The sequence below is a fragment of the Aptenodytes patagonicus genome, chromosome 1, assembly GCF_965638725.1.
Source record: "Aptenodytes patagonicus chromosome 1, bAptPat1.pri.cur, whole genome shotgun sequence".
NCBI classification, from domain to species: domain Eukaryota; kingdom Metazoa; phylum Chordata; class Aves; order Sphenisciformes; family Spheniscidae; genus Aptenodytes; species Aptenodytes patagonicus.
In genome coordinates this window covers 114,295,162-114,321,927 of record NC_134949.1, presented here as the reverse complement: position 1 = coordinate 114,321,927, position 26,766 = coordinate 114,295,162, and the positions used below count along the sequence as shown (strand labels likewise).

The window sequence follows — 26,766 nt, the reverse complement described above, 5'->3', positions numbered from 1 at the left end:
CCCAAGCCTGTAGCGCTGCATGGGGTTGTTGTGGCCAAAGTGCAGGACCCGGCACTTGGCCTTGTTGAATCTCATACAGCTGGCCTCGGCCCATCGATCCAGCCTGTCCAGGTCCCTCTGCAGAGCCTTCCTACCCTCCAGAAGATCAACACTCCCGCCCAACTTGGTGTCGTCTGCAAACTTACTGAGGGTGCACTCGATCCCCTCATCCAGATCATTGATAAAGATATTGAACAAGACCGGCCCCAGTACTGAGCCCTGGGGAACACCGCTCGTGACCGGCCGCCAACTGGATTTAAACTCCATTCACCACAACTCTCTGGGCCCGGCCGTCCAGCCAGTTTTTGACCCAGCGCAGAGTACACCTGTCTAAGCCGTGAGCCGCCAGCTTCTCTAGGAGAATGCTGTGGGAGACGGTGTCAAAGGCCCTGCTGAAGTCCAGGTAGACCACAGCCACAGCCTTTCCCTCATCCACTAGGCGGGTCACCTGGTCAAAGAAGGAGATCAGGTTGGTCAAGCAGGACCTGCCTCTCATGAACCCGTACTGTCTGGGCCTGATCCCCTGGTTGTCCCGCTCATGCCTTGTGAGCGCCCTCAAGATGAACCGCTCCATAATCTTCCCCGGCACCGAGGTCATGCTGACAGGCCTGTAGTTCCCCGGATCCTCCTTCCGGCCCTTCCTGTAGATGGGCGTCACATTGGCAAGCCTCCAGTCGTCCGGGACCTCCCCCGTTAACCAGGACTGCTGATAAATGATGGAGAGTGGCTTGGCAAGCTCCTCCGCCAGCTCCCTCAGCACTCTTGGGTGGATCCCATCCGGCCCCATAGACTTGTGAGTGTCCAGGTGGCATAGCAGGTCGTTAACAGGTTAACAGGTCATCTTCATTAATCACCTGGATGATGGGACAGAGTGGACCTTCAGTAAATTTGCAATCAGTGCAAAACTGGGAGGAGTAGCTGATGCAGCAGAAAGTTGTGCTTGCCCATCAGAAGGCCTTCAACAGGCTGGAGAAATGGGCAAACAGGAACCTCATGAAGTTCAAAAAAGGGAAGTGCAAAGTCCTGAACCTGGGGAGGAATAACCTCTTCCGCCAGTACAGGCTGGAGAAATGGGCAAACAGGAACCTCATGAAGTTCAAAAAAGGGAAGTGCAAAGTCCTGAACCTGGGGAGGAATAACCTCTTCTGCCAGTGCAGGCTGGGGGCCAATTGGCTGGAAAGCAGCTTTGCAGAAAAGGTCCTGAGGGTCCTGATGGACACCAAGTTGACCACGAGCCAGCAATGTGCCCTTGGAGCAAAGAAGGCCAACATCCTCTTAGGCTTCATTAGGCAGATTGTTGCCAACAGGTAGAGGGAGGTCATCCTTCCCCTCTGCTCAGCAGTGGCAAGCTGACCCACCACATATGGGTGCTGGGTTCAGTTATTGTCTCTCCAGTACAAGATAAACAGGGAAAATACTGGAATAAATCCAATGAAGGGCGATGAAGATCATTAGGGGACTGGAGCTTCTGTCATATGAGGAGAGGCTGAGAGAACTGGGACTGTTCAGCCTGGAGCAAAGAAGGCTCGGGGGACCTGATACATCTGTACAACCACCTGATGGGGAGAGTAAAGAAGAGGGAGCCAGGCTCTTCTCAGTGGTACCCAGTGACAGGACGAGAGGCAATGGGCACAAACTGAAATACAGGAAATTTCATTTAACATAAAAAAAGCACCTTTCTACTGTGAGGGGAGGTCAAACACTGGAAGAGGGTCCCCAGAAAGGCTGTGTAAAGTCCATCTTTGGAGATACTCAAAACCTGTCAGGACACGGACCTACGCGGCTTTCTCTGGTGGACCTGCTCTGAGCAGGGAGTTAGACTAGACAATGCCCAGAGGTGCCTTCTTGCGTCAGCTGGTCTGTGTGAGTCTGTGATTCTATGAGACATGGAAGAGCCAAATTTACAAGCAAGAGTAAATAAAATAGATGAACATTTTAGGTTTTTTTCCCTCTCTCAAAAAAAAAAAAAAAAAAGAAAAAGAAAAAAGAAAGCAAATAAGCTTCCCTGAGTGCTTCATAAAAACTTTAATCCCTCTCCATTTCCTAAATAGATGCTCATTTCATTCCATTCATTCTGTAAGTGCTGGAAAACAGGGGCTTGGAACAGGAGTACAGGTTGAGGAATACAGCATGAACAACACTGTAATAATTGTACCTTACCATAAAAAATAGCTTTACTTTCTGCATTTATTTTTCATATCTTTGTTCTTGTTTATTCATGTCTAGCAGGGCTCCCTTGATGGCTCAAACCCTTTGTAGCATATTGGGAAGGACATAAAATATGAAGTAATACAGTCTTTGGGCTAATACATTTTCAAAAATGTTTCATGCCTCATTTCTCACGTAAATTCTTAGGTTGCATTCAGCCTTCAAAGTGTCATTCATATTCATGAAGAAAAAAGGCTAGTGTTCATTACTTTCACTGATAAGCTATAAGCACTGTCAGGCTTGCCCACTAGGGACCGCATCAGTGCCCCAGGGAAAGTGTATTCTCATGGTGTTGCTATCATGAGGACGTTGTGACCAAGAAATGGATTATGGGCAGATGATGAAAGTGTATATAGTCTTGTCTTTGCTTAGTTCTGAAGATCCTCCCATTTTCTCTGCACTGTTAATCCAATTCAAACTCACACCCTTGGGGCTCAACATCCCAGGCAAAATGAGGTGAACTGAACAAGACTTTTTAGAAATGCATCAGTGACACTTGCTCCTCAGCTGGGGGGTTGCTGCTGAGGAAAGTCATCTGTGGCTTTCCTGCTCATTGAGAAGGGGGAGCCAAGATCTAGGACGAGATCAAAGCATCTCATGATATAATGCATGGCTCTGCCACTGTACCACATACACTGTGATGTCTCCAAGATGTTACTGAGTCCTGGACAACTAAGGAAATTAAGACAGCTCAATATCAAACTGATTTCAATGGGTGTTAGCTGGTGTATGTCAGCCATTGCTTTCATATGCACACAGTACTGGGTTGAAAGACTGCTGAGCTCTCAATCTGTATTCAATGACACAATACTAATTATGTTTATTCATCTTATTTATGTTGGGGTTTTTTTATTTTACTTTTCTTACCATCTAGGTGATAAACTATGAGCAGTGGATTCCACCACGAGTTCACAATCCAAGTGTGGCTGGTAACAGTGAAATGGTGAGTTGCCATGAAAATTGTTCATTTTTTTTCATCAGCAGCTAGCAGCCTGGAAGAACATGCTGTTTTAGTAGGATTTCCTTTACTGTATGTTGCTTCCCCAAAAGTTGAAAGATCTTTATCCATATCCATACTATTAATCATGCTATCTCTTTATCTTTTCTAGAATAACTATTATTGTTCTGCTATCATGATATTTCTTTATCTTTCATAGAATATCTTATTATTGATCTGTGATTCCCAGGAGAAAATGTGCCTATAATCCTAGCCTGTTTAGTTTGACTCTGCAGTCATTTTTGAGTAGCTGGAGTACCAAACTAAAATAATGGGAATATTTAAAGGTCAGATATGTATGGGCAGAAGCACATGAAAGAAGTTTGTACAGTGCTTGTCTATATATTGGTTGACTGTGACTTTACTGACATTTTTTAACATAAAATTTATCCAAATTCAGTGCATTTTACAGAACTAACTCTCTGTATAAATAGAGCAGAAAGTTCTCTATCATCATGTACTATTTTAATATTCACTATGTGCAGCAAGGGTATTACTGAAACTTCCCAAAAATTTCTATGGTACAATAATGATAGCACCATTGACACAGTAAACATGCAGTAATTTTTGTCTTCTCACTATTACACTGTACTCTGAATTTAAGTGCATAGGTAATCATGATTAAGTCATTGCAGTTCTTTGGGAAAGGCCAACCAGTTGAGGAAAAATCAGAGACATTAGACTCTGCCATGACTAATTTCTTTATGCTGAGAAGTGACATGCTGTGCAAGTACTTTCATTGAAATTAATGCAGTTACACCCAGGAAAGAGAGTGCTCAACAGGACTGAGATTGCTGGAATCTGACCAACAGTGTTTTACACTTAGCTTCCAAATTGCTGTATTTCTGTCACCGGGTTAATCCTCATAACATCTCAGTGAGCAAAGATTTCTAAGGTATTTAGAATATCTTAGGATACTGGAAACAGTTTATCAGACACAATTTAGGTCTTTTTTTCTGTAAGACTTTTTTATAAGTGCATTTTTAAAATGTATATTTTTTGTCCATAAGTATTCATGCACACTTCATGCAAATTATTTGCAACTAAAGGGCAGCCTGTGATTTGTATTTTTACACAATTCATTTTTATTTGTGGTGTGACATGATTTTGCATGACTAAAACCTGTTAAGCAGGGAAATAAAGAATACTCTTGTTCATGAGAGAATTCTTTCCTTATAGATAGCTTTGCTTATAGATTGGGCAAAACACAAACACAGCTACAATATTCAAGTGAGCAAATGCTCTGACCCTAGAATATAGAGGGGGGGAAATGTAAAAGTCTTTAAATGTGTTTTAAATTAACAGCTTTTTATGAGTGGAGACTTACTGTTCTGTGCACTGGTCTTCAATATTCCCCCATAGTTCCTTTTGGAACATCCTTCCCCTTCCACAGAGAAGGAAGGTACTGGAAAGTAGCATACTCCAAATTAGTGTACATTACTGGTCCAACCAGTAGCGCTGCACATTCTGTCATAGAATCATAGAATCATAGAATCATTGAGGTTGGAAAAAACCTCTAAGATCATCGAGTCCAACCGTCAACCCAACACCACCACCCACTAAGCCATGTCCCTAAGTGCCTCATCTACACGTCTTTTAAATACCTCCAGGGATGGTGACTCAACCACTTCCCTGGGCAGCCTGTTCCAATGTTTCACCACTCTTTCAGTACAGAAATTTTTCCTCACGTCCAATCTAAACCTCCCCTGGCGCAACTTGAGGCCATTTCCTCTTGTCCTATCGCTTGTTACTTGGGAGAAGAGACCGACACCCACCTCGCTACAACCTCCTTTCAGGTAGCTGTAGAGAGCAATGAGGTCTCCCCTCAGCCTCCTCTTCTCTGGACTAAACAGTCCCAGTTCCCTCAGCCGCTCCTCATCAGACTTGTTCTCCAGACCCCTCACCAGCCTCGTTGCCCTTCTCTGGACACGCTCCAGCACCTCAACGTCCTTCTTGTAGTGAGGGGCCCAAAACTGAACACAGGATTCGAGGTGCGGCCTCACCAGTGCCGAGTACAGGGGCACGATCACTTCCCTGCTCCTGCTGGCCACACTGTTTCTGATACAGGCCAGGATGCCATTGGCCTTCTTGGCCACCTGGGCACACTGCCAGCTCACGTTCAGCCAGCTGTCGACCAACACTGTGTCACTGCACTTCCTTCTCTCATGTCCTGGACAGCAGCAACGAGAGACACCAAATTCAGATAACACAAAGAGCAAGAAGAAAATTGCCTGAAACCAGAGCATAACATTTAATGGGTCTTTCTCACTTTTATGTATGCTTTCACTGAGCTGTGGCTGGGGGTTGCCAGGACAATACACCAAAATTGTGAGACCAGGACGGTCAGTTCACCTGATTGTCTGGTTTCTACATCAAAGAATGTTTTACCTCTGTTTGGGTAGGCAGCTAAACTTCTGGATTTGAATTCTTAGGTAAACCAAAATAAAATACTGTAAATTTAAAAGCTGTCCCATCACTAACTGATACTGCATGAGCTTTTTTCTCCATGAAAGGGGGACTGTATTTATTATTTAAGCACTTGTGACATTTCACTAACAATAGACTCTACCAAACGAGTGCTTTTAAGGTAGAGATGATTAGAGTTTGCTGTTAATAAAATTATCTGAATAGATTATCTTCCGTTTATCTTGATGTCTCCATGATGGAAATCCCAGATCATAACTCAAAGTCATCATGTTGCTTTTGTATCGTTACTTATAAGTGAACAAATGATTATTACTACAAGAGATCTTATATTAGAGCCATATTAGCATTTTAAACCCACTGTGATTTATTTTGCAAAGACATCTCACAATGACAGACTGAAAAATTACACCTCAATTTCTCTCTTTAGCTAAACTAAAACTGCAGTCCTACTATCCTGAATTTGGAAGAGAGGAGAGGGGGCTTGAAATACAAATCAGAACATGACTAATCTAAGGATGCTTGGATTTGGCCCACAGTGGATGATGAATACTCCGATACAAGCTGTAAAAGGGCCCTAAGCTGACTAGAGCTTTAAGGGGGATCTGCTGAGACCCTATCCTACAGTGAAGATCCTCAAGAAGACCTAAAGGGTTTTAAGCTCAAAAACACTAGGTTTTATTAGTCTACAAAATAAAATAATTCATTCTTCAAATGGCAGAAATTGAAAGCACCTAGGTTTTGTCTATATTAGTAACTAGCACAGAGTAATATGTGAGTATCAGCACAGCAGAACAGTCGGTGCTGATGTCCACACTGTATGTTGGTGGATGATGTCCACTCGAAGCCACCGAGGAGAAGGGGTCCAGAGCAGACGATCACGCCGGGGGACCCTTCCTGAAGCAGCAAAACCACGGCAAAACCCACGAAGGCAAAAGCGCAGGGAGTGAGAGGGTGCCCTGCACACCCCACCCCCCCCCCCCCCCCCGAGCCGAAGGAGGGAGCTCCTGAGGAGCGGCAGCTCTGACTCAGCGTGGGCAGGGACAAGAGGGACGGCGGCCAGACCCCCTCACTTACAAGACCAGGTGGATGATCTGCTCACTCTGGTGGCGGAGCTGAAGGAGGAAGTGGAAAGGTTGAGGAGTATCCGGGAGTGTGAGAGGGAGATAGATTGGTGGAGCCGCACCCTACCGTCCCTGAGGCAAAGGCAGCAGATGGAGGCTCCGCGAGACGCAGAGGATCCCCTGCCTTCTTGCCACCAGGTAGAGAGAGGGGACCTAAGCGACAGGGGGGAATGGAAACAGGTCCCTGCTTGGAGTGCCAGGCGAACCCTGCCTGGCCTCCCTCACCTTCCCGGTTGCCCTTACACAACAGATATGGGGCCCTGGAACTTGAGGGCGAGGCAAACGAGGATGTAGACGAAGGTCCATCCAGGAGGTTGCCTAGGGTGAGGCAGTCAGCCCCACGCATTATGACTGCCTCTGCTAAGAAAAAAAGGAGGGTAATTGTCATAGGCAATTCCCTTCTGAGGGGAACAGAGGGCCCTATATGCCGACCGGACCCATCCCACAGGGAAGTCTGCTGCCTCCCTGAGGCCCAGGTCAGAGACGTTACTAGGAAGCTCCCTGGTCTGGTACGGTCTTCCGATTACTACCCGCTGCTGGTTATACAGGCTGGCAGTGATGAGGTTGCAGAGAGAAGTCCTGCAGTGATCAAAAGGGACTTCAGGGCACTGGGGCGACTGGTTCAAGGATCGGGAGCACAGGTAGTGTTTTCCTCTATCCCTACAGTGGCAGGGAAGGATACTGAAAGGAGCAGGAAAACGCACCTGATCAACGCGTGGCTCAGGGGCTGGTGCCATCGGAGGAATTTTGGCTTTTTTGATCACGGGGAGGTTTACATGGCACCGGGCCTGCTGGTGACAGATGGAGTCCAGCTATCTCACAGAGGGAAAAGGATCATTGCTCATGAATTGGCGGGGCTCATTGAGAGAGCTTTAAACTAGGTTCGAAGGGGGAAGGGGATAAAACCAGGCTCACTAGAGATGAGCCTAGGGGTGGCATGCCAAAGCTGGGGGCAAAATCGATAGCCCAGCTCAAGTGCATCTACACCAATGCACACAGCATGGGCGGCAAACAGGAGGAGCTGGAAGCCATTGTGCAGCAGGATAGATATGACCTAGTTGCCATCACAGAAACATGGTGGGGTGACTCTCACGATTGGAGTGCTGCAATGGATGGCTATAAACTCTTCAGAAGGGACAGGCGAGGAAGGAGAGGTGGTGGGGTGGCCCTGTATGTTAGGGAGTGTTTCGATTGTATAGAGCTCAACGATTGTGATGATGATACGCTCAAGTGTTTATGGGTAAGGATGAGGGGGAAGGCCAACGAGGCAGATACCCTGCTGGGAGTCTGTTATAGACCACCCAACCAGGATGAAGGGGCAGATGAAGCGTTCTACAAGCGGCTGGCAGAAGTCTCACAATCGCTAGCCCTTGTTCTCGTGGGGGACTTCAACTTCCCGGACGTCTGCTGGAAATACAACACGGCAGAGAGGAAGCAGTCTAGGAGGTTCCTGGAGTGTGTGGAAGACAACTTCCTGACACAGCTGGTAAGTGAGCCTCCCAGGGGAGGTGCCTCGCTCGACCTGCTGCTTACAAACAGAGAAGGACTGGTGGGAGATGTGATGGTCGGAGGCCGTCTTGGGCTTAGCGACCATGAAATGGTAGAATTCTCGATTCTCGATGAAGTAAGGAGGGGGGCCAACAAAACCACAACCGTGGACTTCCGGAGGGCAGACTTTGGCCTGTTCAGGACACTGGTTGAGAGAGTCCCTTGGGAGACAGTCCTGAAGGGCAAAGGGGTCCAGGAAGGCTGGACGATCTTCAAGAAGGAAGTCTTAAAGGCACAGGAGCAGGCTGTCCCCATACGCCGTAAGAAGAACGGGTGGGGAAGACGACCAGCCTGGCTGAACGGGGAGCTTTTGCTGGGACTCAGGGAAAAAAAGGAGAGTTTACCACTTGTGGAAGAAGGGGCAGGCGACTCAAGAAGAGTACAGGGATCTCATTAGGTTGTGCAGAGAGGAAATGAGAAAGGCAAAAGCCCAGCTAGAACGCAATCTGGCCGCTGTTGTTAGAGACAACAAAAAAAGTTTTTACAAATATATTGATGACAAGAAGAGAGCCAAGGAGAATCTCCATCCTTTACTGGATGCGGGGGGGAACATTGTCACCGAGGATGAGGAAAAGGCTGAGGTACTCAATGCCTTCTCTGCCTCAGTCTTTAACAGGCAGAGCAGTTATCCTCAGGGTACTCGGCCCCCTGAGTTGGAAGACAGGGATGGCAAGCAGGATATACCCCCCATAATCCAAGAGGACCTGCTACGCCACCTGGACGCTCACAAGTCTATGGGGCCGGATGGGATCCACCCAAGAGTGCTGAGGGAGCTGGCGGAGGAGCTTGCCAAGCCGCTCTCCATCATTTATCAGCAGTCCTGGTTAACGGGGGAGGTCCCGGACGACTGGAGGCTTGCCAATGTGACGCCCATCTACAGGAAGGGCCGGAAGGAGGATCCGGGGAACTACAGGCCTGTCAGCCTGACCTCGGTGCCGGGGAAGTTTATGGAACGGTTCATCTTGAGGGCGCTCACAAGGCATAAGCAGGACAACCAGGGGATCAGGCCCAGCCAGCACGGGTTCATGAGAGGCAGGTCCTGCTTGACCAACCTGATCTCCTTCTTTGACCAGGTGACCCGCCTAGTGGATGAGGGAAAGGCTGTGGCTGTGGTCTACCTGGACTTCAGCAGGGCCTTTGACACCGTCTCCCACAGCATTCTCCTAGAGAAGCTGGCGGCTCACGGCTTAGACAGGTGTACTCTGCGCTGGGTCAAAAACTGGCTGGACGGCCGGGCCCAGAGAGTTGTGGTGAATGGAGTTTAAATCCAGTTGGCGGCCAGTCACGAGCGGTGTTCCCCAGGGCTCAGTACTGGGGCCGGTCTTGTTCAATATCTTTATCAATGATCTGGATGAGGGGATCGAGTGCACCCTCAGTAAGTTTGCAGACGACACCAAGTTGGGCGGGAGTGTTGATCTTCTGGAGGGTAGGAAGGCTCTGCAGAGGGACCTGGACAGGCTGGATCAATGGGCCGAGGCCAACTGGATGAGATTCAACAAGGCCAAGTGCCGGGTCCTGCACTTTGGCCACAACAACCCCATGCAGCGCTACAGGCTTGGGGAAGAGTGGCTGGAAAGCTGCCTGGTGGAAAAGGGGTGCTGGTTGACAGCCAGCTGAACATGAGCCGGCAGTGTGCCCAGGCGGCCAAGAAGGCCAATGGCATCCTGGCCTGTATCAGAAATAGTGTGGCCAGCAGGAGCAGGGAAGTGATGGTGCCCCTGTACTCGGCCCTGGTGAGGCCGCACCTCGAATCCTGTGTTCAGTTTTGGGCCCCTCACTACAAGAAGGACGTTGAGGTGCTGGAGCGTGTCCAGAGAAGGGCAACGAGGCTGGTGAGGGGTCTGGAGAACAAGTCTGATGAGGAGCGGCTGAGGGAACTGGGACTGTTTAGTCCAGAGAAGAGGAGGCTGAGGGGAGACCTCATTGCTCTCTACAACTACCTGAAAGGAGGTTGTAGCGAGGTGGGTGTTGGTCTCTTCTCCCAAGTAACTAGCGATAGGACGAGAGGAAATGGCCTCAAGTTGCGCCAGGGGAGGTTTAGATTGGACGTGAGGAAAAATGTCTTTACTTGAAAGAGTGGTGAAACATTGGAAGAGGCTGCCCAGGGAAGTGGTTGAGTCCTCATCCCTGGAAGTAGTTCCCACTTGGCTTTCACTAACTCTCTGCTTCAACTTCTTATAATTTCAACACAATTGTCTAGTGACACAAAACTAACTAAATACACATAAAAATGTTCTTTGCCTGGGCATAGAAATCTTGGACTTCTATTTCTGCTTACAGAACCTCATGTCTTCATAGAAAAATATCTGAACCTTTGGCACTTGAAGCACAGCCATCTTTATAAGCAGTTATCTGTTAAGTGAACGGTGGTCTTTTTTAAAATCTGAAATTAACATACACCCTATCCCTTATCTTTGCTGCAGGGGATCGATGTAAATTGCAATATGTGAATGCTGGGGCTTCAGACGTACTTCATGCTAAGACTTTGCAAAAAGCCTTTAACCCAAATGAAAGCTGAGAAGTTCAGAATCTCTTGAAACCCACCCCTAAGCAGCCTGCCCACTATACATTAGACTGTGCTGGCAAACTCCCTGATGACTTTGTCTCAAAGGATTATGCGTATGAGAAAGCAGAAAGGATCTATGATGTGTGACCTAATTGTTGGGGAGAGTGCAATAAAAATCTCTGCATTTCTACCTTCTGATAGCATCAGCGCTAGCACTTAATCACTTGTAATATTGCCAAAGATCCATTGCCACGATGGGCCAAATTTGTTACCGGTGTAAACGGGTGAACATCCATAGAAGCCAGACAATATTGATCCAAAAAGTAGCTATCGGTGAATTATGGTTTTACTCATTTCTAATATAGTTACTTTTTTTGGTTTCTAATGAAAAGAGATACCTATGTGAAACACAGCATATGACTATGGAAGAGAGGCTATTTGCTGTCAAAAGTATGAAATTTCTCTCTGAAGCTCACAGAGAAATCCAGAGTCAGACTGGGAGTGAACTCAAGTGTTTCTGGACTGATTTGCAAGGTAGCAGCTGGTTTAACATAAGTGAAAGCGTGTGAGATGGCTGCACATTCACAAAGTTCCCACTCTAGGAGCCTGTAGTACCCAAACCTTGAGTTTCTCCAGTAGTATGTTGTTGGAATGTACAGTAACAGATTTGAATTGTCATTTACGTTATTGTCATTTAACCTAGGAAAGGAAATAAGGCCTTGAATAAAGGAAGACATCAGTATTTCAGAACACACTCCCATACACATTTAAATGCAGCAGCTCACCGCATCTGGGATTTCTGTGCATACCTAAACTGCTTCTGGATGATGTAGTGGATGCATATATTAAAATGTTTTCTGGAACTAATCTGGAATTGACTATTAAGTAATAGTGGGGTATTAAAGAAAAGTAATATGTAAACGGCAATATGAACACTGATCTAAGTTTGATGTCTCTTGTGATTTGACTCTTTCCTTTTTTGTATCTATTGGTCCAAGCAAGGAAGTGCCTAACTTTTAAAGCATTGTGTAGATGATTAATTCTTTGAATCTGAGACTTTCTCATTCTCAAAATAAGCACCATGTTACCCTTAGTTTTTATTTGTAGGGTTTGAATACTTTTAACATCTTTGGTTTTTTGCCAGTATACAGAACCAGATGATAAAGCAGAGTCCATGGGAACATTAAAACGATTGCAGAAATTGGTCCGAACCAAAAAAACGAGTACACAAAGCTTGGAGGATGTCAAACATGTTTTGCTCCCCCTCAGTAAGTAAAGCATCACATCAACGTTATTTCCAACACTTGGCAAATGACACTATTGAACATAACTGTAAACAATCGTGTCCTGGTCTGTCATTCACCACCCACGATTTTCAAACCCCAACTGAGATGTTACTGTGATACCACTTTAGTGCTGACTTGCTCATAGTGTGAAAACCTGTTTCCTGTCACACTAGCTTGAGTTTTGTAACAGTGTATCTTGCAAGTGGGGGTTTTAGCTAAATAGAATTGTATAACAGTGGGGCCTCTGTGCTGAGGACAATTTGTTTTTACAGTAGTTCTTAGTTTTGTATCACATTTCAGATCAGAAAGGCAAAACTCACAAATGCAAAGATAACTTTCAGTGTTAATTCATGAGTCAGTAGCAGCTGGGAGCGCAAGAAGGTCTGCGGTATGATAAGCAAGTTGGCCTCTCATCATACCTGATTGCCTAGGGCCATAAGACACCGGAATTCTAAACCAATGCTGAGCTCAGGTTATTTTCTCGAGTCTCCTATAGATCACTGATCTGACTGTGCAGCAGTTCTTCATCTGAACTTGTTTTGCCAACATTAATTTAACAGTGCATGCATTTGTTGTACAATGCATTTGTGTATATGATTATTTTTAAACCAATGCTAGCAAAATGAGTTTAAACTATCTGATGAACTACTGCTCCAGCCAAATCGTTGCTTGGGCTGAAACACATGAGGAAATTTAGATTTCAGCAACTACTTTGTAACTGCAACATACGTACTGGGAAGGGGTGGGAGAGGAATTATCTGGAAAAGCTTTCTGAACTTTTCCAGTATTTAAGCTAAACTCATGCTCTCTGCAACTATGCAGCAATATGACATTTAATTAGCAAATTTTCATGTTCAGTGCAGAACCAGTATAATTTTCCACGCTTTTGAGGGAACAAGACAAATGTACCAAATGGAGAAAAAATCTTGCTTTTGGCTCAGATGTCTGACCCAGTACAAAATCCTTTCCATCTCCCTAATTATCATTATTATTTGTTTTCTATGGAGTCCTTGGCTTTTTCATCATACAGAATGCAACAGACAGCATTTAAGGAAAAAAGTGTGCTATTTTCTCTATGAATTGCAACATACTATAACAGAAGTATTTGCATTTTTAAAGATACATTAGAAGATGCTTATCTCTCTGAAGAGGATGAAGCAGCACTAACTTCTTGCATGAAACTGACAAAAACTCAGGAAAAGAAGACCTGGAAAGACAACATGAGGAGAAAAGAAGAGACTGAGACTAGGGCAGATTTTATTTCTGCATCTCTGGGCCGCTCATACACCTCCAGACTTAATAACTTAGGAACTATTTCAATCCATTCAGAAACCGAATTTCACTTGTGGAATGACTGGAAGCCATTTCCTGATAACCAGCTCTGTCCTTGTGACTTCCTGATTTCAAAAATAGAAGAATGGGAAAACTGTACTTGCTCTTCTCATCAGCCACATCTTACATATTCCCTAACTGATATGGATCTACAGTACTCCTGGGTAAGTGGAAGTGGTTTCTTTTGTGTTGATATGCATAAAAAGTGGAGACTCTTTGCTCTGATTCAGCATTAAAGAGATGCTGTCACCTTCCATGTGGTTATGAAATGCAATAAACCAAATTTAGATTTCAGCTAAACGGATGTGAATGCATTGTTCAGGCTAACACCAGGGGTTCATATAGCCCTAGGTAGTTCATTTTTAACCATGCAGACATCAGCGGCACCGAGATGAAAGGTTTTAGGCTATTCTGTTTCTCATCAGACACACTGTTTTTTTCATCTGTACATTAAATACTTGTCCTTCCAGGCTTAGAAAACTTTCTGGAAGTCTGGGGTAAGTCAGTAAGGGCCAATGAAGTCAGTGGGTTTGGATCAGGCCCCTAGAGGTCACTGCAATACTAGTAAAGGGCACCAGAGTTATTTAGACAAATACCAGGTCGAAGAGGCATTGGTGTTTCTGCCTTCTTGGTTCAGGTCAGCTGGTGGAGCCTGCTGGAGTAATTTTTGCAATTACTTCTGTGGCAGCAAGAAGTTTTTAGGGCCAGATATAAAGGAGCAGAGTTTAATCTTGGTCTGAAATTATCTTTCTGGAGGAGGCTTTTCTATTTTAATTGCTGGCTTTTTTAAAAGGGCTATTTAACACTAGAAAAATAAAACCAAGAAAAGCTTTAGTTGGCGAGATATACAAAATATGGACACTACAATCAGGCTTTTCTCCCTATCCTCACTGGGTGCAGCAGGTCTTCTGGCACTCCACATAGTGGTAAGCACACAGAGGGTGACTGGTTGACTGAAATATGTCAAGGAAGGAGTAAAGAGTAGCCTCTTTTCACTTTATGCCCATTCCCTGTACAGTGCTCCAGGGACAGAGCTGGTTCTCACTGTGCAATAAGGCCAGCCCCCAGGAACGTGCATCTAAACCACAGGAGGCAAGATACCTGCTGAAACCTGCCAGCTGAATGTTCAAATGGAGACCTGAGCAACCATAACCTTAGATCAGAGAGCCTCCTGCTGAAAACAGCATTTTCTCTAACGTGTGCTCATACATCATTAGGAAAGGTACACATGCATAGATGTGTGGGTCAATATAGCAACCGTATTTCTGAATACATGGAGGTAGTCATTCGGTTTCTTTTCAATGACACAGTAGCTGACATAACAACAGGCAGCACCTGAAACATGGGATTCATCTAGCTGATTGTAGCCCAGAAGATTTTTTCCTGGGATTTGACATAGAAAACAGAAAGGCTAAAGCTTTGATTGATGGAACTGTAATTAGAAGAGAGAGAAAGTAAACTGCTCCTAAAAAAAACTGAGAAAGGTACAGCAGTGAGACCGTGGATAGCCTCAGCACTGCAAACTCCCAGGGAGAGCCCTTGGAGACAGACCTTTGGGGCAGACTGTTGGCAGAAATAGGCTGTGAGCTGTGAGCAAAGGCTGTGCTCTGTTGGGTGAGTCGTCCTGTCTGCCAGTAAATAGGACTCTCTGTAGAAACCGAATTGTGTCAGGGATGCTGGGCTCCATCATATGCCTGCTCCTAATGAAAGCAGCTTTCAGCATCCCAAGCTAAGGCTGAAGTCCCAGGGCAAAATAATAATAATAGATGTGCAGGTCAGATTTATGAGAGCATAAGTGTCAATTTAAATAATTTTATTTCATTTTGTCACAAACAGGCTGTTAACGTCCTCTACCCTGGTGAGATTTGTCCTACCCATGTTACTATTAAGTGCTAGCAAGAGGTTTAGTGCTTTTTTTTCTGCATTATTGTTTATTTTGCCATCTGCTTTCCTGACGGGCTCCCTGACTTTAATGTATCTCTGTGGGCTTAGTGTCTTTAGATTAAAATTACAGGCAATGGCAAGACATCTCATTCTTTGCATTTGCATTCTACCAACTGGCTCAATTGAAGATTACAAAGACTGGATTTTCAGTTTTGCTTTTTAAGAATCAAACAAGCCAACACTGGTGGTTTTGCTATGAGGGGATCAGACATTGGGGATGATGCAGATGTTCTTTCTGATGTTGATTTACTTATTAGAGTAAAACCAATATATTCTATAATACTCTTTCTGATTCTATGAGTAAAGTATCATTCCATTTTCTTGGCTGATCTTGGCTTGGCTACTACTCTGTTGTCTTTGCTGCAGCGTGATGTGGAGGAGATAGCCTGAGATGTGCTACTGAAATGCTAGTTGGTACGTCCTGAATTGAGGCAAACAGGCAAAACTGGTAGATACAAGACTAAGATCCAAGACTCTGCTATTCCATCAACACACTGTGGCTGATCTGCTTTGGGGGACAGGCAAATACCTAGGCTGGACACATATTATCCAGACTCATCTCAGCAACATACACAAAGCTGATTGAGCCTAGCCTTAATTAAAACTTGAATTGCAGATAGTAAATTAAGTAGTGCTCTCCCATAATGGCTAGGAAAAAGACCTGTATCTCTTCATGATAGATTGCTGTTTAGAGAGACAAAATATGAGTGATCCTAATTCCCTTCCTCCAGTTTCTTCCCCTGGCTCCTTTCTTCCTCTTCCTTTCTTCCTCCTCAGCACTTTACACAGCCTCCCTTATGGTGCTTCATATTGCCATTGTTTGTTTCACCTAAAACAATAAAAAGACTGACAGAGATCATCCAAGCTAGTCACCTAAACAAGAACTGTGAGAACAGACTGCAAAAGTCACATCCATCTTCAGTTACAACAGGCTCACGGAACTCCTCCAGCTACTCATCCTTCAGCCTGCCCCGCTTAAGCGCACAATAAACACCTGTGTTAGCTGACTGCCTCTGGCACAGGGACATTGGGGACAACTCAAATCTCACCCATCCTGCCCATCTTCATGTATTATGAAAACATTTTAGAAGCCTGTATTTCTGTCCTTTAATTAAATACAGAACTGTGTGCGCTGCATTACCATTTTATAGCCACGGTGCCACCGTTAGCAACTTTGTGCAAAGTTAACTTAGACATAGGTCATTTTTTTCTGCATTGTTCAGCTGTTTACAATATAATTAGTGGTTGGTCAAAATTTTGCTAGGGGCAACATAGAGCATTGCTTTTTTAGGTGTGTCAAGATTGCCATGTGAAATTATTGTTACTGATATTCTTCCTAAGGAGATGTAATTTGTAAATAGTTCTTCTTTAGAAAGTGGAAGAATTTATTTAAGAAAATATTGAATACTTCAGCAAAAAAGAAAAAAAAATGTCTGGATAAAGAAACTACTATGCTGCATATTTTCATATTACCACAAAGTATATTGGGGAAAGAAATGAGCGATCCAGGCCGGTGTTTGCAATATTATGAATCAGCTGAAAATCAGACAAAGGATGGAAGAAAAGATTGTCCAGACACCACTTTAACAACCACTTGACCTTAATGTGAAAGGTTATTGCTTTTTATACTTCTTTTTATTCCTCAAGCTTAGCCCTGCAGAAAACAGTTCAGCTGTCTGTCTCAGACTTTTTTCCTCTTTTTTTTTTTAAATTGTGGTTACTAGAAGCTGCCTTTCTGCTGTTCATATGCTAAGATCTTCATTACCCTAACAAAGTAGTATACTTAGAAGTGCTGTGTCCATATGACTTTTATACGAGCCATTTCAGCCTTCTGTTGCTTTTTCTCAATCTGTGCAATTGCGTAAGACTTTTGCAACCTCATGTAAGGCATGGAAAATCTAGAGTCAGAAGCCTGGAAAGTACAGGAGCTTGATGGGCTTGGCTGGCCCTGAAAAAGACACCAAGTGGAGCCCATAGTGGGGTCACAACTGAGGGGTCCTCTTCATAAAAGGGTTCCCAGACTGTCTTGGACAGCCTGAGGCAGAGAGAGAAAAGCTGATGAGTCCCTTTCTCCTCTCCCTCAATACTTTAACATGCTGCTTCACTGGCTGACCCGTCCACTCTCCCAATAACTGCAATTGTTTGTAGGATGACACAGGCATCCTTTACAGGAAAGGGAGAGGAGACAACGTCTCCTCTTGGAGACAAATCAGCAGAGAGCTACTGGAAGGGGGTTTCTCTTCTTGCAGTATCTTAGAAGCATGGTTAGGTTTAACAGTAGAAGGATTTAGTCACTGATACCACAAGAATATTTATCTGTTGCAACCTGTGTTTGGTATTCAGTGAGAATGAGAAGACGAGGGTAATTTCCCAAGACTAGAGAAGACCTGGGATTTTGGTGAGGAGAAAAAAAAAATCTAAGGGTTCTGCAGAAAAAGATATCTTTTCTCTCCCATTTTCAGGTTAAGGGGAGAGTAGAAAGCTTCAAAAGATTGGTTTCTATCCAATATAAATGCATTACGTTGTGGTGGAATGAACAATAAGTTTGGGAAAACTGCAAGTGACTTTATGCCAATGCCTGTGTTCATTCTCTCCATGTTCCTTTCAGGAATGTCTTACGGTCTTATCACAGTTACATTAGCCCTGCTATTATGGCCATGGTTCTCTGCCATTTCAGTGACCTTGTGGCTTTTTGCTTTCCTTCTGGTCTGACTTGCTTTCTTGCCAGACAAGCCATTTCTCAGCATCTCCGTTTGACCCTTAGCAGACATGTCTAGTTTGACACTTGTTTGTTGAAGAAACACCCTTCTTCTCAGCTGTATTTTTGGACATTTTCTTGTCCTAACTTTTCCTGACGTATTCTACTTAATAGGTTCTTGTTCCTGGTTGCCCCATAATAGCCTTGCTTGCTTGTTATGATTGCTCTTACCCTGCACTCTGTACTGCCTCTGCTGCTCCTGATCATTTTGGTTCTCAAAGAGGTGCTGTATATTGCCTTGCGGTTTACCCAGGTTATTGGATCTCTTGTGATACCAGCGACTGATCATTGTTCTCTAGGTTAGCGGAGTGGGGAGGAAGAGTATGGACAGCCAGTAATGAACAAACAGGACAGAGTGCTCTTCTCTAGCAAAAGAGAAGCGCATCTTTGTGCTTCAAAGATGAAAGCAGCATTTGACCGTTTGCACAGCCCAGAGAATGGCTGCAGGAAGATTTCTACTTCATTTCAGCCAGCAGTTTCTTCTGTGCGCTAGAATGCTGTGGGCTTTAATGGACTTTCTGGCTGCTCAATTTTCTTAAGCAATTTGACTGTTTTCTGCATTTTTTCTTTCTTCAGCTAATGTCTCTGTTGAGAGACGCCTGAGCATGCCTTAGAAGAGCTTTCTCAATTACATTTTGGATCCTCATTTGGCACAAATATAGCACTAAAAAGAATGCCTGGAAATCCCCAAATTGCTTTTCTGAGACACCAATTTTCAGCTGCTCCGGTCACTCTAGCTGCTTCAGTGTCAGTAATAAGTGGTCCTTTTAAAAGCTGTAGCTCTTACTTGTTCCTATTTCAGTGACAAGGTAGGAAGCCAGATCCTCACCAAGTATAAATCTATTTTCTACTGATGTTAGGAAGTCCTGCTCAGCTTTACCCAAGCTGAGGCCCAAAGTCTTTGCCCAGGAAAGAGATGAAGAGGAGCTGAAAGGGTGGCAGTAAACAAAGCAGTCAAGACCATGATGATGGGTGTTCAGGTGATAAGCTGTGGCTGAGACATGAAAACAGGATTTGTTTTCTAAGATATGAAACTGTCCCCAGCTGCTTCTTTTTTGTCTTATTGTATCTTCATTTACAAGCCCCCTGACAGGTTTCCTGTTGCTTTTTATAACATTCTAGCTAATTTTACCTGTTACCCTGCTCCCCCCATCAGTCCACTAGCTCAGCCATTCACCCTGTGTACTCAGCACCTCTCCTGCAGGGTAAAGAGACAGCTAGAAACCCACCCAACCCCCCCCGCCCCCCCCCCCCCCCCCCCCCCCCCCCCCGTGCTTCCCAGACTGCAGAGTCTTTGAAGATACACAAACTGATAGACAAAAAGGAACAGTGCTACAGCTAAATGTAGCACATGGTTAAATTCAAAGGCACTCGCTATTTCCCAGTTCAAACCCTGTCCCAGAACCTTTGAAAGCTTATTTTGAATTTTAAGCCTTGTGAGGGGGTGGGGATTGAGATATATTTATACATGTTTGTCATAGTCAAATGCTGGTGAAATTTGAATGGCTTTGATTTTAAAACTGGGGAAAAGTCAAGATCCCTGACTGAATTTGCAGTGTTTACTTTTCCTGGAAATACCAAGCAAAATACAGACTCAGCCAAAAAGATACAAATGCTAGTGAACTTAAGAGCACTCATTTTCCTGATGCTTCAGTGTCTGTAGAGTCTTACTTTGTCTCCTGTCACAGGGAGCTTTATTTAAGAAACTACTACATCAGGAAGTCGGTAAATATTGTATGGCTTGCTTCAGTTAAATACAAAAAGTGAGAGAAAATCACCTCTTAAAGCGCAAGGCTTCATCTCTCAAGCTTTGTGCTTGGAAGAGAGGAGCCTGGGAGGGCGTCCAGCCTTGCTATAGCTGCACCATTGTACTGTGCTGATAACAAACATCTGCCACTGCCATTCTGCATCCTACAGTCATTTTTGCTATGTCCTGCATAGTAATGTGAAAAATTTAAAAATTTATTGTCTTCATCTGTGGCCACTTTGACCATGCAGTCTCAAAGCAGGTTTTAAAAAATATGGAAAATCTGATGCGACTGTTCTTTACTACGGTAACTCTTGTCCTGTTTTATATTTTTAATACCTTACTGGAATTTTCATAGCTATATAGGGAATTATGTCACAGTTTCCATTAATCTTAGAGGCACGTATACCTAACTGTACTAAAAAGCTTAACAGTTCCAAACTTTTCCCTCCAAACATTGCTGGACTGTTCTGTAAAGTTGGATTGCTAGTACTTGCTAGTATATATAAGGCAGAACGATAATTAAGTGAATTTATTTGCAGTAAAGGATACTTTAAAATACCACAAGATCTTTAATATGGTTGCAGATAACTGCAGAAGAACATTTCAATTCACCTCAGCAGATTTCATGGGTTTCCTTCTGACATAGCTGTTAGGTACTGCAGAGCTACAGCTAGAGAGAGAAATGAAAGGTTATTTTGGATTACTTTCATGAATGTAGAATGAAGGGGAATATAATTGTTAAAAGTGCAGGGAAAATTGTGCATTTCATATACTTATTCTTTGTAAATGGCATATGAATTCTTAATAGAAAAAAGGAATGCTACCTACTTCATGAAACATGATTAAGAGTCAAAATATAATTAGACTAAGTGCAGTTGTTGATAACAAACTGTCTGATGAAAGGATGACTTCCTGTTAGCATCCTTTAGAATTACCAAAATGATGCAGTTTTGCATACTGAAACAAATAGATTGCATTGTCTGTCTGCTGCTTTTATACCTACGCTGTGATAATATTATCCTTCTGTGGATCTGCTGTCAGTCCAGTATTTTATAATTGACATTTTTCTTCTTGTTTTTTTATATTAAAAAAATTATAAAAGCTATCATTTCTTCCCACACAGCATACAAAGCAAAAAAAAGTATACATTACTCTGCTTCAGCAGTGCTCCTGCCGAATCAATCAGCTAATACAGGCTGTGTTTTGATCCTGTGTTGTGCTAATGCATTAGCTCCTGGTGCTGGCAGGAACATTTTGACCAACGAAGCCATCAGGTGCCTTGGGATCTGCCTATCCAAGACTGCAACTTTTTAAGTGCAATTTATCTCCTTACACAAAGTAATGCAGTTTTACTTCTGCATAGATTCACTTCTGAAACCTAAACTTTGGCCTGATCTTGTGCTTGTTGAGTTGGTGACAAGCTTTCCATTTGTAGCCAAAATGTTTAATCTTCACTGTGCTTGCATTAGCTCAGTATACCTTATATGTGTGCTCATCTTTATTCAGGAGAAAAAGCAAGCTTAGCTTCAGATTTCTTCAGTGTCCCTGATGAAGTTGAAATTAAAGTGCTACCCGTGTGACTAATTTGGTAAGGATTTTGAGGCTAAGGCTTCGGTAAGGAAGCCACAGCCTAAGATGACTTAAGGATCCTTACCAACCGTAAGTTACAAGAGTACGTAGGTGGTAGGTAGCAGTGCATACCATGCCTGATATTCCTTGTCTTCTTCCCTAGCTAATTCAAATGACTTTTCTTTTGGGGAACATTAATTTTCTGGAAGTTCTGAGCTGGCTCAGGAGCTGATTATGTTTGCTTGCTTGTTTTGTGAGTAGATTGAGCTAGTTATTCTCTCTGGTAAGTCATTTTTGTATGCTTTAAAGTGTTCCGGTAAAGCTTATTTGTGAAATAAGCCTTTCATAAATCAGAAGGAATTAGTTCTGTTTTCATCTCCCTCACATAGAAATGTAGGAAAAGTCACATGATATCAGTGCTCAGCAATGGCATAAATGGAAGAGTGAGGATTTTCAGTGCCAGAAAGGCATTAAGATTTCCAGGGCTGCAGCATTATTATAATGAATGTGTTTCAAAGTCCAGTAAAAGAAGTACTTCTGTTGTGACATTCTCCAAAAGCAGGGTATGTCTTGCATAATTTCAAACTTGTTTTTAGAAACTGAAAATTTAAGTTGAATACTGGGTTTTCATCCAGCTTCGAAAAAATAATTGTGGGTAAAATGAACAAGAATAGGGCCTGAAAGATAAGATTGGAAGTGAAACAATGGACACACAGTGGACACATCTCGAATTCTGCTATTTAAATACTTTCAGGTATATGAGCAGATCATTAGAAGACAAAGACCAGGGCTTTTCAGAAAGAACTGGACAATTATTTATATCTGAGTATTCTCTTTTATTTTGAAAGGAATTCACCTATGGTAATGAAATTTCTGGACTGACTTTCTGTAGACATTTAATTGATTGAAGAAGTTCACCTTCCCTAATACATAAGCAAACCAAATTGCAAACTTGAACATAATTCTTGCTGGAAGTGCTTACACTCCAATCCATTTGAAGAAATCTGGCTGAATATTTCTCATGAAAGGACCAAATTAATTAGGTTAAATGACATGAAACTTCTCGTTCACTTCTACTTACAACTTACGTTTGATAGCATACCACAAGAAATGACGACAAAGTGCATGGGAAGTGGGAAAATCAAAAGTTCAGATAGTTTAAGATCATGAGACAGAAACTTTTGCAGATATTTTGAGTGTTTCTATATTTAGTTCTGGATTGTGTAGGTGTTTTAATACCTAGATTTCCTTCCTCACAGACCATCCTTGCTTCCACATAACTCCCCTAAAAATTAATCAGCATGGCAATACGGCGATACGTGTGGCCTCAGTTACGACGGGGGACTAGTGTGTTAGCTGCCATGCTAGCTCACAAGACAGTTCTTGTTCTCAGATAAAAACAGATGACAGCTCACATCCTACAGCAAGATGTGTACAGGTGGAAAAGGGCAAAATCAGTTAATTCTGGTGACTATTTTAAGATAGGCAGGATATAATTCAGATTTTTTTAGTCTGAAAGCCTTGAAGTCAAACTCCCAAAACTTCGCTTGCAGCTATATTCACTCAAATTTTCTGCACATCTAACTGCAGGGTCAAAACCTGAGGATTACGTGCAGTCAATGATCAGCTGCAAAGTAAATAAGTTTTAACACAATTTCTTAGCATTTCACTGAACTATAATGCCAAAATAAATCCTTATTCCAGTTCTTCATAGCAGCATAGCTTTCTTAACTTTGTGAATGATGATCCAGTGATTAAGGATGTAGATAATGCAGATTCAATTCCCCACACTTCTACAGACCTCTTGTGTGATATTAGACAAACCACTTAACTTGTCTGCCTCAGGCTTCATTTGCAAAATGGGGATAGTATGTTATTTTACACGTCAGACAGTTGTTGCATGAGCAAGAATACACATACCAACTTGTGCACCAGAAGAGCAGGAGTTCAAACAGTTTATTTGCAGGCTCTGACACCTCCATTCAGATTCATCCTTTGCACTGAATGAGGCAGACATTCAGTAGAGAAAATGTGGCAAATATTAAAGCTGCATCATTAAAACTGCATCATAAAACATACATGCATATGGGTGAGATTCAGGTGTCACAGATAGCATTAATTCTGCCTTCCCCTGGCTTTAAAACTTTGTTTTCTTAATCTAATGAGTTTGTGTGTGTATGGTATGTGAGGGTGCTATTTTTTAGGGGTTTAGGTATTATTATTTAGGTTTGTAGGCGTGTTTGAACCGAAAGATGTTTCAAAGATTTTTGTGAACTTTCACCTCCCAAAGCTAGAGGAACATAATATTAACATTTCTCGTCACCAGTTTGTACATATATTAAAAAAGTTACTTGCTGTAAACTAACGGGCCTATATCTAGCTTTCAGAGTTTTGCTGCTCCTGGAGTGAGACTCCTCTCCAGTTTGCTGTCTGTATCTCAGTAGAACTTTTAGCAGATCATGGAGCTGTTGGAGGGAAAAGCTTTGTTGCCTTTCATCAACCTCTGTTTTCCGTGGCAGCAAGGCAAAGGAGACAGAACACACTCAGATAATATGTGTGAAAGAAGTAAAAAGGGTCAGTTAGGTGAGAGTAAGAGGTAAAAAAAGACTCTCTAGAGAAGTGGTATGCAAGGAGTGAGTCAAAAGCTCATATACTTTGTGGGGAAGTGCGAGGGGAAAGAGTTTGATAATACAATGAAAAGAGATCAAGATTGGTGGAGGGAATCATGAAGAAAAGTGGGGTATTTGTGAAGAGGCAAAGCATCCATCTCTTTCCACAGAGCACAGTTTCAGAGACAGCCTCCCCTTTCCACTCCCTTCTCTCCCCAAAGACAAGTTACTGACACAAAAGTAATTACCTTATACCTACTGAGTACTGTGACTGTCCCTGTGAGTGCTTTTAGCCCACAGCCTGAGATAAAGCATGTTAACTTAAATCCTTAATGAAATAAATTCATGTGACTGTGCTTCACTTCATCTTGGTGATGAGCTAAGAGCATGTTCCCACCCTGACCTGGGGCAACTTACTCAATTGTGACCATTCAGCCCTGGCCCAAAGCATCCCATGGAGCCCCAAGTGAGGCAAGCAGGGCACTAACCATGACCGGCACAGGGTGCAGCAACCACCTGGTCAGTCGTCCCCAGTGAGGGACTTGGTGCTGAAATCCAGCACGAAAAGTGCCTCCTCTTCTTTATGGGGGAGCTCAGCGTGGCTGCAGCTTGCCCACCCTCCATCACCCCTGCACTGGAGCAAGTGGCTGATGGATCGGGGTTACCACCTACGCCTGCCACACAGACGTACAGAACAGGAGCCAGACCTCCCTGCCGCGAGGTTCGGGCCTGGAAGTGAGCATGAGAGCAAATCAACTGCTCAGGTCTCATTCCCAGTATGCGTGATTTGGCAGGTCTGCTGATGGAGCTAGCCTGACCCACATCCTGCTTGATTTTGAAGGTATTGCCATTAATGTTAGCACCTGAATCAAGTGTTGCAACAGGTAAGACCACAGCTCTGGAACAGAGTGTTGTAAGAAAAGACAATCAAATGTAAGATTGAAACTAATCACCTATTCTTGATGATGAAGCATTTTTGTGTTTCTGCTGGCTATCAATCAGGTATCATATCAGTTAGATGGGTAGAAAGAAAGTTTTAAAACCAATTACAAATAAAGCCATCTTGTCCCTCTCTGTCCCTTCCAAATTTTGGTTTTCACCCACTTGAAACCGTGTTCAAGGAGAAAGGAAGAACAGCATTTTCCTCTAGAAGCAAAATGAAATCGAAGCCCTGCAAGTGAATATGCAGTGTACCACACTTTATTCCTTTTCATGTTAGCATTTGCACAGCAGTCCTAACGCTGTGGTGGCACAGCGACTTGACACTCTGACATCAGGGAAGAAATTCAGCAGGAGATGTTTACTGGTAAAAGACGGCTCAAACTACAAAGAGTTTCCTGTCAGCAGGCTGCGCATTAGAGTTAATCAGAATTTACTTTTGTTGATCTTGATTCTAATCAGAGATAGGCAGGCAGACATCATGTACCTTCCCTGAAAAAATCCCCTGCTGCACTGCCAGTGCTTGTACATTAAGCTGGTCTTCTAAATGCTGAATGAAGCATGTCATGTTTTGTGTATGAGATTAAAACAGAGAGCCTAAATTTATTTTTTTATCAGTTCCCTTTATGGAAAATCTCATATTTGGGTTTTCTGAATAGATGTGCAAGGCAACTGTCACTCTTTATCTGTAAATGCATTTCTGAGAGGCTGAGCTTCAGCTGGATAACTATAAAACAAGTCATATAAACCCGCAAATTACATGGGATAAAATGCCCTCGTAGCTGATTAGTAATCGCAGTGTTCACTAACAGAATCGATTGAGATGTTCTAGGCACGAACATTGCAATGTAGCTTTGAGCTACATTTTAACATTCACTCTGAGAAACAGCGTGCTGTTCACTAACACGCCTGAACCCACAGCAGCATCGTCCTGCCAGTTACTTTCTGTTATTCACCACAGACAGTAAAGTGTATTCTGCTTACAATAAATCGTACAGGAAAACCACTAGTGACGCACATATTTCTGTTGGAAATTATTACACGGATGCTGGATCAGCCTGTGGCTGTGTTTTACAAGACACCAACCTTGCTGACTTTGAGTTTTCTGAACAGGAATACCTAGAAGATATAGACACAACTTTGGCTCTTACTCTTCAAGGTAATAAGAAAGGGATTTGTTCAATAGGTGAAAGTCAATCTCCTTGAGAATCCTTCTGTCACAATAGTATAGATTTTTATTAGCGTTAGTGCTAACCTGATATAGTGTAGGTATGACTGATCTGTTCATCTACTGCTAATGCAAGAGAATGTGTTGGGATCAAAGTTTGAAATAAGTTCTTGGTACTTCATTTTCCCTTTAGGCCAGGCAGTGTTGGGAGCATGCCAAGGACACAGTCTGAGGGCCTGGCAATGAGACACTTTTTCTTACTCACAGAGTAGCAACCGCTTTTTGTACCAGACACATCTTTAAATTCAGTAGGAGCTCTGATAGTGATGCTCTATAGCCTGTCCCTGCCATATCTCTTTGTGACTCCATCGACCTTCGTGGCAAAGCATTAGCATAAGAGAAGGAAGAATCAGAAAAATATTTTTTCAGGAAAAGAAGGAAGCCCCATAGTCTGAGAGAGGCCGAATTCACAATTCCTGGGACTTGGCATGATGAGGGTATTCCTGCTGCTCTGCACCCTGACAGTTGCTTAAACAAGCTTAGACTCCACTCTGTTGTCATTCCC

The 26,766-nt window shown here is 43.4% G+C and overlaps 1 protein-coding gene across 1 annotated transcript in view; it reads left to right on the top strand.

Annotated features, from left to right (window-relative positions):
• Nucleotides 1–26,766, top strand: part of SAMSN1 (SAM domain, SH3 domain and nuclear localization signals 1) — a 101,443-nt gene that overhangs the window by 31,395 nt on the left and 43,282 nt on the right. The window contains exons 7-9 of the mRNA XM_076352125.1: nucleotides 3,122–3,190; nucleotides 11,991–12,114; nucleotides 13,282–13,628. Of these exons, the coding sequence (XP_076208240.1) occupies nucleotides 3,122–3,190; nucleotides 11,991–12,114; nucleotides 13,282–13,628 (540 nt within the window). The remainder of the gene's footprint in view (nucleotides 1–3,121; nucleotides 3,191–11,990; nucleotides 12,115–13,281; nucleotides 13,629–26,766) is intronic.